The sequence below is a fragment of the Triturus cristatus genome, chromosome 3_2 (genome assembly GCF_964204655.1).
Source record: "Triturus cristatus chromosome 3_2, aTriCri1.1, whole genome shotgun sequence".
In the NCBI taxonomy this organism is placed as follows: Eukaryota; Metazoa; Chordata; class Amphibia; order Caudata; family Salamandridae; genus Triturus; species Triturus cristatus.
In genome coordinates, this window is record NC_140584.1 from 1,195,717,229 (window position 1) to 1,195,729,297 (window position 12,069).

At 47.4% G+C, this 12,069-nt stretch overlaps 1 protein-coding gene across 3 annotated transcripts in view; it reads left to right on the forward strand.

Moving 5' to 3' along the window:
* Nucleotides 1-12,069, forward strand: part of DNPEP (aspartyl aminopeptidase) — a 479,746-nt gene that overhangs the window by 312,894 nt on the left and 154,783 nt on the right. For all 3 annotated transcript variants that reach the window (XR_014980105.1, XM_085650112.1, XM_085650111.1), the window contains exon 12: nt 3,714-3,753. Coding sequence is in view for 2 of the 3 variants with exons in the window: in XM_085650112.1 (XP_085506238.1) it covers nt 3,714-3,753 (40 nt within the window). In the remaining variant the exon portion in view is untranslated. The remainder of the gene's footprint in view (nt 1-3,713; nt 3,754-12,069) is intronic.

The window sequence follows — 12,069 nt, forward strand, 5'->3', positions numbered from 1 at the left end:
ACAGTTCCATATGTCTTGCATATGCAGCATTTGTTTTCACTTAGTTGCCTTTGTGATATTCATATAAACTCGGGCGCACTCATCGTTTCATCAAATCCTCGTCAAAAGGCCTTCATGGAGGAACTATAAAGGGTTAAATACCCCCAAGAAACGAACCCCGCAAACTCCTTTGTTGAAGCTTAACATAGTTTTCACACAGCTCATGGGTTCACCATTTGAACCTTTCAACTTCTGCAACCTGCAGGTTCTGTCCTGTAAGGTGGCTTTCTTAGCAGCCATCACTGCCCTCAGACATATCAGCCAGTTACACATACTCCCTATTCAAACAGCATTTATTGGGGTGCAGGACGGCGGCTGGTCCCTGGAACGAGTCCAAGTTCCTTGCCAGGATATTGTTGACCTTCCCACACTAAGTGGACTTGTGAGCTGCCAGTTTCCTTTCCACACCAGACTCCGTAACAAAGGACATTGCACACCTCAGATGTCCAGCGAGTGCTGTCGCGATATACCGACAGGACCAAGTCCTCCAGAAAAAGTAACCCACTCTTTGTACCTGTTGCTAAACGATACAACGTCCCCCCCATTGCCAAGGCAGGCAGTGTAGGGGGGACTGTCATGTGTGTCCACACTTGATATATTAAAGCTACATGTATTCTCTCTCTCTACCTCCAAGGGCAAACCGTACAGGCAAAACCAGACCATTGAAGCTTTCCTTGTAACATCCCCTTAGAAAACATCTGCACAGCTGCTGCCTGGCCAACACCAAATACCTTTCCAGAGCACTTCTGTGTGGGCGTATTAGCCAATAGGCTGTGCTCGGCTAGCCTGGATTAATAACACCGCTCTGCTCTATCTGCTCATTCGCCGCTGTTGGGCCTGTGTATCTACAGCTACACATGTTGCAGACAGAACATGTTACTTCGCCTGTCAGCATCTGTTCATAGCGTGTGGCACCGTAGATTCACACGTGCCCGCCATCTTCCCCGGAAGCCCCTCTTTAGGTAGTGATCAAACCTGTGCACTTGTGAACTTCAACCGCTGAGATGTCGCTTCAGCATTACCAGCGTTCTCTGACCCTCCCTACAGCTTCAGTGGAATGTGCATCTAACCCGGAAGTATTTCCCTTTCCTCAGCTACGCCTAAACTCTGACACCCTGGATGGTTTGTTGGCCTGTCTGATTCATGAGCAGATCCCATTACAAAACTGAGGGTTCCTTCTGGCCCTTTCCCAAGGAAATCCCCTAATGGCCTCTCTGGACAATCTTCTGTCCTTCTCTTGGTACCTAGCTGACAAAATCACCGAAGAAAGGGCCATTGGAATATTTTCTCACTCCCAAGAGGGCCATGAAATGCCACCTGACTCCCTCCTTTGGAATCCATGTGGTAAAACCTGCCCTCTCCCACCTCAGTCATTAATTGTTTCAACCGCTGAACATTTGAAAACGAACGTTTCTTTCTTGGACACAACACTCCTGCCTGCCATTTCTTGTACAAGACTTCTTAGCAGTCTTCAGGCCTCTATTGTGTTGGGAGCTTTAGAGCCTCTCACACCAGGACACAGTTGTTCCCTAGAACTTTAATTTCTGTCTTAAATGTTTTATTAGATTGTTTCCTGAAAGAAACTCCCCCTCCCCCCCCCCCCTTTTTTTGTTTCTTTTTTTTAAATAAATGCCCTTACTTTCTGGGCTGGGTCGTTGCTGTGTAACCATGCTGGATCATAATGTGGGGCGATTATTCACCCCACCACCTCCAGTCGCAGTGCCAACATGCTTGCGCCCTTTCTGCGCCTGCTAAGTAGTAACAGTTTGCTCCGTTTTTTTCTTTTTGTACTCCATTTAAAAGAAACCTACTATCGTAATCAATTCCAATTCAATCCACACGAAGGATTATTATGCCATTTTCATAGTTTCTCATGTTAATGTTGTGTCCCTCCGAACCTCTTACAAAAACACGTACAAGTGTAAAGTTCGTCCAAGGTAGTGTTTATTAAAAGACCCAATGCATTTCGGGCATACCAAAGCCCTTCTTCAGGGGTAACTAGAATAGACAATAAAAATTTGGCATGAACTCATTATTCATTCTTATAATTTTGCATCCAACATATTCAATTCATATTATCATAGTGCTACCAACTAAATCTGTCACAGCAATACTGTGTTTTGTTCTCGATATGTTCATTTCTCCTCCACGTATGTCTCCACTCGAACCCCAATCCTGAACACCATTCTACCGGTAACACGTCATTCAACTGACTTAAACATTTAATCCCTGCACGAAGACCTTCCCTGTTCTCTCACTACAAACAGTGCAACATTCCATCCATCATCTTGTGTGTTTTGCTGTTCGCCCTATGTGGGAAGGGTATGCCCAGACGTGGGTCCCGTGCTCACTACGCCACTGGAGTCAAGCTATCCTGGCTGAAGAGGGGTGAAACCCCGAAACCGGTCCTAGGATGCTTGTTTCCGGTCCAGGAAAGTCCTGGCTTGGCAGTTCGGGCTGGACTGTTCCCATGAGGCACAGGGTCAGACTGATTTGCATATGGCCATGTCTGAACTGGGGTGGCGTGGTGAGCAAAATAACAATGGATTAAACCCAGATCTGTGACTGGGGGTGAATGTTTTGCCAATGTGCAACATTCCGTCCATCATCTTGTGTGTTTTGCTCTCACTACAAACACCCACATATTACCTACAACAACTAACATTGCTACAACCTCTCATCTCTCTTGTCTGTGCCATCTAAACCGATAATCACCTACCTCCAGGATTTTACAAACGTACTGAAAGAAACTCCCTTCCCTCCTTTATGTTTTTTTAAATAAATGCAATGCCCTTACTTCCTGGGCTGGGTCGTTGCTGTGTAACCTTCATGCTAGGCCTGCACTTTCTTTTTTTTAACCTGGACAGAACTAAGAAACTCTACTTAGCTATCCAGCCTTTCATCATACAGAACAGTCTTGTTTTGTATGAGATGTATGTATGAATATCTCCCCTCCCGTATGTCTGTGTGCTCTTCTTCAGAGCTAAGGCAGCTTTAGTCGTGTTTCCAGACATGTGCCCACCAGAGATCTCTGTGGGTGACTAGTCGGCCCTAGATGCATCTGAGGCCTTGTACTCCTGCCGCTCCCTCTTGGATCAGAGTTCTTTGCTCAAGCCTTTGGGTTCTCAGTGCTCTTTTCTTCCACTCTTTCACTTTTCTTCTTGCAGTGAAGGCGCCTGATGGTTTGTAGTAGGAGAGATTGAGACTGTGTGAGTAAATTACTGAGGCCCTTTATATTGACTCCTCCTTTCCTAGTGCTCCACTCTTTCTTATTCCCGTTCGCTGCACCTGCGGGAAGGAGAAGAGGATATTCACATGGGTGTGTACCGTATGATCAGACAGACATGCTACTGGCTGTACGTGGCTCTGATTTAAAAAGAAATTGAAAAGCAATGTTTAAGTCCTTGCACACAGAGGTGTAGCACGAAGGAGTTGACAGTAGGAGAAGGCTTTGGTCTAAGAGTAGCAGGAACCATAGAGTTGACTTTCATCAACGTCAATCCCTCGTTGATGTGAAGGATGTAACTGAAGTTCTGCGTTGGTCTTCGCTACAATAAAGAGGGTATTTTCGCCGGTTGAGGAGAAAGATGAATTGCCCAAGTTTGATATATAGAGTTCATTTTATCAATTTTCAGAAGGTTCTTCTAGCCATTGTTCTCTTTCTTCTCTTGCAGTGACAAGCATGAAGAGAACCACAGGCCTGCGTTCCACAAGGTATGTCTGTCCTTTCTTGCCTCTCGGAAATGTCCTCCTGATATCCAATGCACTTGATATGTCTTCCCTTTCCTTCTTTCAGCGGCCTCTGTTTCTTTCACTTCTTTCTGCCTTTGTCTGCACTTTCTGATGGATTCTTTTGCCTGCAGATTCTCCAGTATTGAATCTTTCATATATTCACATGCTTCCATTCTTCCCAGTCATCAGGCTGAGAATCTCCTGTTAGAAGTGTTCAAATGGCCTTTGTGTTTGTTTAGCAGCCCACTCGCCAAATTCGAAGCAACCTGAAGTTCAGCCAGTGCGTTGGAGGTTAGCTCTCCCACCCACCGTAGCTCAGATTCATACCGCACAAAGTGTGTGAGGGAGTCGCTAAGGAGGGCTCGGCTCTAACCTCTCAGTGACTTTATCTTCTTGCCACACGTCTATCCTGTGGGGGTTTAGGTTATCCCCTAAAATCTGACTCCTCAAAAGACACCTCAGTTGTACACCCACTGGCTGGGTGGATCAGGGACCCTGTCAAACATCCATTTCAGGAGGCAACATGTCCCCGAGACAAGGTACAACATTAGCACATCAAAACTGGAGGTAAATAAGAAAGGAATAACTCCACAAGTGAGTTCTAGGGCGGCACTGGAAAATGTATGAAGTTTATTACAAAACGTCATCAGGTATGAATAAGAAATGATTGAGCCTTTGCAGATGCATAAACTCATTGCTAATGAAGGCTCCATTTCCGTGATTGCTTTTAAATAAAGCAGTCTTTTTAGGTCTCGGCTAGCGAAGGCTGCGCTTGCGCAGTCTCGCTTGCGAGATCTAATGACTTGGAGAAGAGGGGCTTAACCCGCCTCTCTTCTCTCCTCTTCTCCATTGGCTGGCCTCTTAAATGCTGGTCAGCCATTGGAGAAGAGGCTTGTCACTCCAAACAAGCCCCATCTTTTTGCGATTCGGGGGCGTCTTTTTTCGATTCTTTCTTTGGGCGTGTTTGAGAAAGGAAAACACGCCCCCGAATCCCAAAACGACGCTGCGTTTCTCTGAGGCATTAACCTCGGAGAAAGGCAGTGGTGTGCTCGTCCTCTCCCCCTGCTCTCGGCCCGTGTTCGGCTGCTGCTCTGGTCTCTGGTGTTTTTTACTCCAAGGAAGTACACAGGTTCTATCTTATTGTTGCCTAATGTGCCGCGCAGGAACAGAGAACATGCGTCCTGACAGACTTCATTCACCCGTGGACAGAAAAGTAATTATTCTTAATTTTATGATTGAAGACAATGCTAGGATTCGCAACCCAACTGTTTAATTGATAAAAAACACTTCTCATGATTTCTTAAAAGCGTGTATTTAACAACGCTGATACATTTTCAGTAAAAACAGAAACACGTTGGCAAATTTAAAACAACGAAAGGGCAAAACAAAACATTTAACAAAAAAAAAAGCAAGGAATCGTAAACAAAATAGGTCGGAAGAACAACATGGAAAGAAAAGAAAATATTAACCTCGCTAAGGTACCTGGAGAGCTCGGAAGGTAAGTTTCACGTCTATCCGCGAGCCTGCCTCCCTTCCCCTGCAGCCTGCCTGTCTGCTGCTGCTCAGCCTTGGCTGGCGGCGGGAGAGCGGAGGCAAAGGCAGGATCCGGCTGCAGAGACAATGGAGGGAGCGTGTGTGCCAGTCAGGGCAGAGGGCACGGGGCACATGCCCGCGGAAGACCGGGGGGCGAGGCAGCATGGTGTGCAGCCGGGCTAGTTGACCCCGCTCCCTCGCCGACCTCCCTCTCTCCTGCCAGTCAGTGTCTTTGGGTTACTATTGAACTTGCCCCAAATCTCCCCTCCCCCTCCCCCTCCCCCCCCCACCCCCCCCCCCCCCTCCCCCCGCCATGCTGGCCCGCGCCTCTCCCGGAGGGTGGTCGCCTCCTGCTCTAAAAAGACAGCTCTGGCACCCGCATCTTTTATTTATCCAAAGCAAACCTCGTACTTCAAACGGAATCTCAGAGCGTATCGTTTCTTTATTATAAAACAGAGCTAACTGCATATCTTAACAATCTCCCTGTAATGTTTCTTTTGGTCAACACGCCCCCTGTTTTTCGATGCAATATAGGTTTGCCGATGTTTAGGTCTCGGCTCGAAGGCTGCGCTTGCGCAGTCTCGCTCCTTCAGCTATATTTTTGAAAATGCCAAAAGACAACAAATTCAATTTCTTACAAAACAGGGAATGAAAATAAGTGAAACTGTCATCATTATAAAACGTCTTTTCTTGTGGGGAAAGAAACCCTGATAACTTCGATTCATTCGGGTGCAGTGTAGCTAGCGCTGACAGATTTCTTCCCAGCTTAAAATCTCAATTTTTAGGCACAGTTTTTATTTTATTTTATTAAGCAATCTATTCTGAGTGTTAAACTAATTTAATCAATACACGTGCTACCAAATTTTCGAAAATGAAAGTTAACGACTGGATATGCAGTTGTTGAAATACATAGCGCCATCTAGCAACCCTGAACATGCCATGTGCTAGTTCTAAATAAATGTAAGTAGAGATGCCAAGGATGTAATTGGCACACAGAGCACCCCCAGGTGTTACCTTGAACTGCCCCTTCCAAAAGGTCAAGTATTGGATGGACACGGAGAATGAATATTTCATCGTGTAGCAAAAATGATTTATTCAGTGAGGAGCCAAAGATTGAAAGGGTGATGACTTTCCTGTCTCCATCTCCTGTTGCCGCCATCCATTTGCACATCGAGCTTCATCTGTGTGTGCGTGTGTGTGATCGCGTGCGCGCGTGCACATACGTGTGCTCCCGACACTCGTGTGTTTATAGGCCAGGTACATCTATCTATACCCGTTTCCTTCATAGGAAGCTATGTTGGTGTCGTTTCTTTATGTAAAGCAATCTTTTTCGATTTATCCGCATTGCTGGTGTCACAATATCTACCAGGGCTCCTGTAGCAATACGAAAACATATTTCGTTGGTGCTTTGAACTTCACTCTGCAACTGCAATAATAAAACCGGAGCAGTCCGCAATTAGCATTTCTAATTTTAAATTCAAATATGGTTAACTCTATTTACCAAACCATGTTAAGAGCAGCGTCTGGCCAGTTATTCTAATAAAAAACAGGATATATTTTGCTCTCAGATTTAGGATCTGGCTCCCTTCAAATTATACTTCACTTCCTGTTGTAAAAAAAAAATAATTACTCATGAAATCTTGATCTTCATAGAGCCTGTTGAGGGGTTTGTCAGTTGATCCAGCAAAAAGTAAATATGTGTTACATTTTGAGGTTACTGTGTGGCTCTATGTGTGTGTGGGGGTGGCTCTGTGTGGGGGTGGCTCTGTGTGTGTGTGGGGGTGGCTCTGTGTATGTGGGGGGTGGCTATGTGTGTGTGTGGGTGGCTCTGTGTGTGGGTGGCTCTGTGTGTGTGGGGGAGGGTCTGTGTGTGTGTGGGTGGCTCGATGTGTGTGGTGGCTTTTTTTGTAGGTGGCTCTATGCGTGGTGGGTCTGTCTGTGTGTGGGTAACTCTGTGTGTGTGTGTGTGTGTAGGTGGCTCTGTGGGTGGCTCTATTTGTGTGTGGGTTGCTCTATGTGAGTGGCTCTGTGTGGGTGGCTCTGGGTGTGTGGCTCTGTGTGTGGGTGCAAATGCAATAGGTCTCGCATTTGAGAGTGATTAAGCTATTGACATTGTAAATAACAATGCAGTTTCTTTAAATGTTTTAAAAACGAAAACATAAACATAAAGAATGTCATGAGCAATGCCAATAGCTCTAACTTTAACAATGCAGAGACCATTGCATTGTAAATGCTTGTTTTTAAATGCAGCCCGTTCTCCTTAAAAGAAAACAGGATGCATTTAAAAAAGAAAAATGACACTTTTCAGTTTCATTTTTTCCAGGGCCTTAAAAATATTTTCTCACACACTCACAAAGGGGAAGGGGTCCCCTGCGGACCCCTTCCCCTTTGTGAGTGGTTTACCAACTACTTCAAGTAGGCGCTAAACTGCGAGCGTTTTGCTGCAGCAACACAATGTACATGGCATTCAGACTCGCTATTAGGAAGGGACGCCCCTTCCTAATAGCGGGAGTCACAAATGCTATTTTGCGAGTCAGCGAGTCTCAAAATAGCATTTGTACATGCCATTATCCGTTTTTGCTGTCTCAAACGGGAGGATCTCCCGTTTGCAGCCGCAAAAGAGGGTCGTACATCTGGCCCGAAGTCCCGAATGAGCCACAAAATCAGTAAGAAATCGGACAGCATCCCTAGTAGCATCGGAAAGGTGTCCTAAGCGTTCAGGCTCAACCCCAAAATCAACGGCTTATATAAGAAATGTTCTCAGCGAGTACGGTTCTGAGGGATATTCTCAATATAAAGTTCAAGTAAGCCTATCCCTTGCTCTTTTTGGGTTACTGTGGAAGCGGCAAAAATGAACAAGGATGGAGTGAAATGGCTGTTTTATGTGATCCTTCTGTCCCGTAGGGAGATCTGTTGGAAATAGACAAGTCACCTTCCACCGTTGACTCAATTCTATTAAATACACCCTTAATATACCTATGATGAAAATGGAAAAGAGGAGGTTTAGGCCACTCTAAAGGGAGTGGTCCAATGATTACGCCTACTTACATCTATTATACTTCACTACCTGGTTTTGACTGCCGTGGTATAAGAAGAAGAAAAAGTAATTTACCCCAGTATTGGAACTTTCATAGATTCTCATGCTTTGTATCATTCCCCGTCGTCGGAATGAGAGCCTCGGTAACAAAAATATATATATATGTACATATGTATAACCATAGAAACAAAAGAGAAAAATAGGCCTAGGCCTCATCTCATTTTGTAGTATATCACCCTCTTTGTGTAAAAGAGCCCAAACTTTTGCCAGGGCCAATCAGCACAGCCTCACCCTCTGGAACCTTCCTGAGAGAGCTCAGAGCCTCAGATTTTTCTACCGCACGTTGTGCTAGGGAGTCTCCACTGAGCTCTGCTCAGTTTTTCTCAGAATTTAACTTTTGGATATCTTTATTGCCATCTTTTGTGACAGAATGTCAGAAAGGGAGAAGAAAGCTTTATTTAGAGCTTGTGCCTCTTGTGGGAAGAAGAGACTGTTTGTGGAAGAAAGGCATGAGAACTGCATATACTGCCTGTACCCGGAACACAAGGCCACAGACTGTAAAATCTGTCGGACCTTCTCGACCAAGACCTTGAGAGACAGAGAGGGGCGCTTGCTGACGTGGCTGCAGAAGTTGAAGACCAGGGAAGTCATCTCTTCGGATGAGGAGGAATCTATATCTGGCACCTCCTCCAGGAGATCGAAGAAGAGGGGTAGGTCATCTCCCTCCACTTCTGCGGAACCCCCTCTCAAGGTTCCTCTCAAAGCCCCTCACGGGATCTCTGACAGGTCTGAGGAGGCTGGTCCCAAAAAATCTCCTCACGACAGTGTAAAGGAGAGGCAGGGACGGGCTACTGTGGACATAGCCCCTAAGGACATGAAGGAGGTTGCTACATCTTCCACTCCGTCCCAGAAGGAGAAACCTGTAAAAAAACATGCTGCAGAAACTCCTCAGTCAGTTCCACTGAAGAAACCGCGTCCGTCGACGCAGGCGAAAGCAGGTACGTCGACGACGATCTCCTCAGTTAAGCCTATTTCCATGGGGCCGTCGACGAGACCGTCGACGATGTCTACTTCGTCGTCTTCGACAGCGGTGTCGACGACGAAGACCACGTCGACGATGACGACGACGACGAGTTCGTCGATGTTGATGACTACAAGTTCGTCGACGAGACCGTCGACGGGTGCTCCGCCGACGATGAAACATACTCCGTCGATGAAGAAGAAAGCTCCGTCGACGACTGCTCCGTCGACGACTGCTCCGGCGACGACTGCTCCGGCGGCGACTGCTCCGTCGACGACTGCTCCGGCGACGACAATCACAGGACTGTCGACGGCCTCATCGTCGACGACGATTTCAGCTCCGTCGACGACAGTTGCCCCTCAGTCGACGATGTCGTCGTCGAGTTCGTCGTCACTGGTAATCCCGTTGCCATCGACTCCGTCGACGAGACCGCCGAAAAATTTGGAATTTACCACCCAAAGATTAGTGATTACACCGGCCATGACTTCCCCTAGGCGGGTCACGCCTTTGCCACCATCCATGCTTCTCGAGGACTCGGAGGAGGATGAAGAGGATGGGCAGTTTGGGGACGCATACAGCCCTTCAGACCTGAATGTCAAACAGCAGGACACAGATACGGAGGAGTTTTATGGTCCAGAGGTGCAGGAGGGGCACCAAAGCTTGACACAGGGATTACGCACCCGCTCTATGAGGCAGGACCTGATTGCCTTGCCAGTGGTTTTAGTGTCGGATTTGCAACAGATGCTGCAAGACTATAGATCTCGTTTTCCGACGTTGCCGGATCGCACTCCAGAGCGTCCTTCTCCATTGGAAGTGCCACGTGACATGCCAATGGACTTGCCACTTCTACCAAGAGAGGTACCTCGTTCCATTTCACCGGTGCTGCCCTTAGTGGTTCCCCAACCTTCAGGTACGGAACCTGCTGATGATGACGCAGACGATGCAGATACGGACGAAGACGATGAGGGACAGGTGATCCCTCTTACAGATCCAGGGGATCCGGATGGGGACCCTGATGATACGCAGGATCCAGATGCTGTAGGCCGAGAGACAAATATATCGCCTCCGGCGAACATTGGTGGTTTCCATAATTTGATGGAACGGGCATCCAAGAGGTTTGGTTTGCCCTTTACGGTGGAGCAGTCTGACTGCTTCCTATATGACTTTAAAGCCCAATATAAGAAGTCTGTAAGATCAATTCCCATTATAGAACATGTCTGGGATGAGGGTCTGAAGACAATGCAAAATCCAGCAACAGTCATTCCGGTTCTTCCCCGGCTGGAGAAGAAATACAAGGCACCAGAGGGCAGTCCTGTGTGTCTTCTAGGACAACCTAAGCCGGATTCCGTTATTTCACAAGCCGCACAAAGTAAGTCAAAAAATCCGTCCACTCCATTAACCACGCCTCCAGATAAAGAAGGCAGAAGACTGGACAATGTGGGTAAAAGATTCTCCACCATGGCCAGCTTGTTGGTGCGTGCGGCTAATTCTCTGGCTATTCTGGGCAGATACGACCGCCAGATGTGGTGTGATATGGAACCATTCCTGGACCAGCTACCAGAAACTAGTCAAGACGAAGCCAGACAGGTGCTGATGGAGGGAGAACGATGCTCTTCGGAAGTCATCGACTGTGCGATGGACATTGCTTCAACTGCTTTCAGGGCTTTGGCAGGTTCAGCCGTCTTGCGCCGTCAAGGCTGGTTGAAAGCGACCTGGTTTCGCCAGGAGGTCCAGAATAAGATCTTGGACCTCCCCTTTGACGGAGAGACGCTTTTTGGTAAGCATGTGGACGACGCCCTCCAAAGCATTAAAAAGGACACCGATACAGCTAAGTCCTTAGGATCTTTGACCTACCGTAAAGTGCCATTCAAAGGGGCACGTGGTCGGGGGTTTTCTAACTACAGAGGAAACCAACGACAATATTCCACACAATCTGGACAGTCCTATAAAGGTCAATATTCCAGCCAGCGCCAAGGACAGTCGGCGTCTTTCTCTCGGCAGTCCCAGAGAGGACGTCAGAATCGCCAGGGACGAGACAACGCCAAGAGGCAATAGCGGCCTCCTGGCTCTGGCTACTGTTCCTCCCCTACCACTAACACCGGTCGGGGGCAGGATATCTTTTTGTCTGGACAGCTGGGTGCGTTTAACATCAGACCGGTGGGTCTTGAATATAGTTCAGAGTGGCCATACGTTGGAGTTCCAAAATCTTCCTCCAACAAGAGCTCCAGACGCCCGTGCAGCGAAACATCTCCGACTATTACATCTCGAAGCCCACCAGCTTTTCATCAAGGGGGCGATAGAGCCCGTGCCACTTTCACAAAGGAGCAAGGGGTTTTATTCCAGGTTCTTCCTGGTTCGGAAGACGGAGGATGCATGGCGTCCTATACTAGACCTCAGGGAGCTCAACACCTATCTCATCAAGCTCTCTTTCAGGATGGTCACTCTCCAGGATATTCTACGACTACTCAATCCGGGAGATTTTTTGGCATCCCTGGATTTAGAGGATGCTTACTTTCATGTTCCAATCCACCCAGCTCACAGGCAATATCTACGCTTCACAGTAGGCAAGAGCCATTTCCAGTTCAAGGTGCTCCCGTTTGGCCTGCGGTCGGCACCCCGCATTTTCACGAAGATGCTGGCACCAGTCGCTGCTTTCCTGAGGAAGCAGTCCTTGGAAGTGTTCCCGTACTTGGACGACTGGCTCATC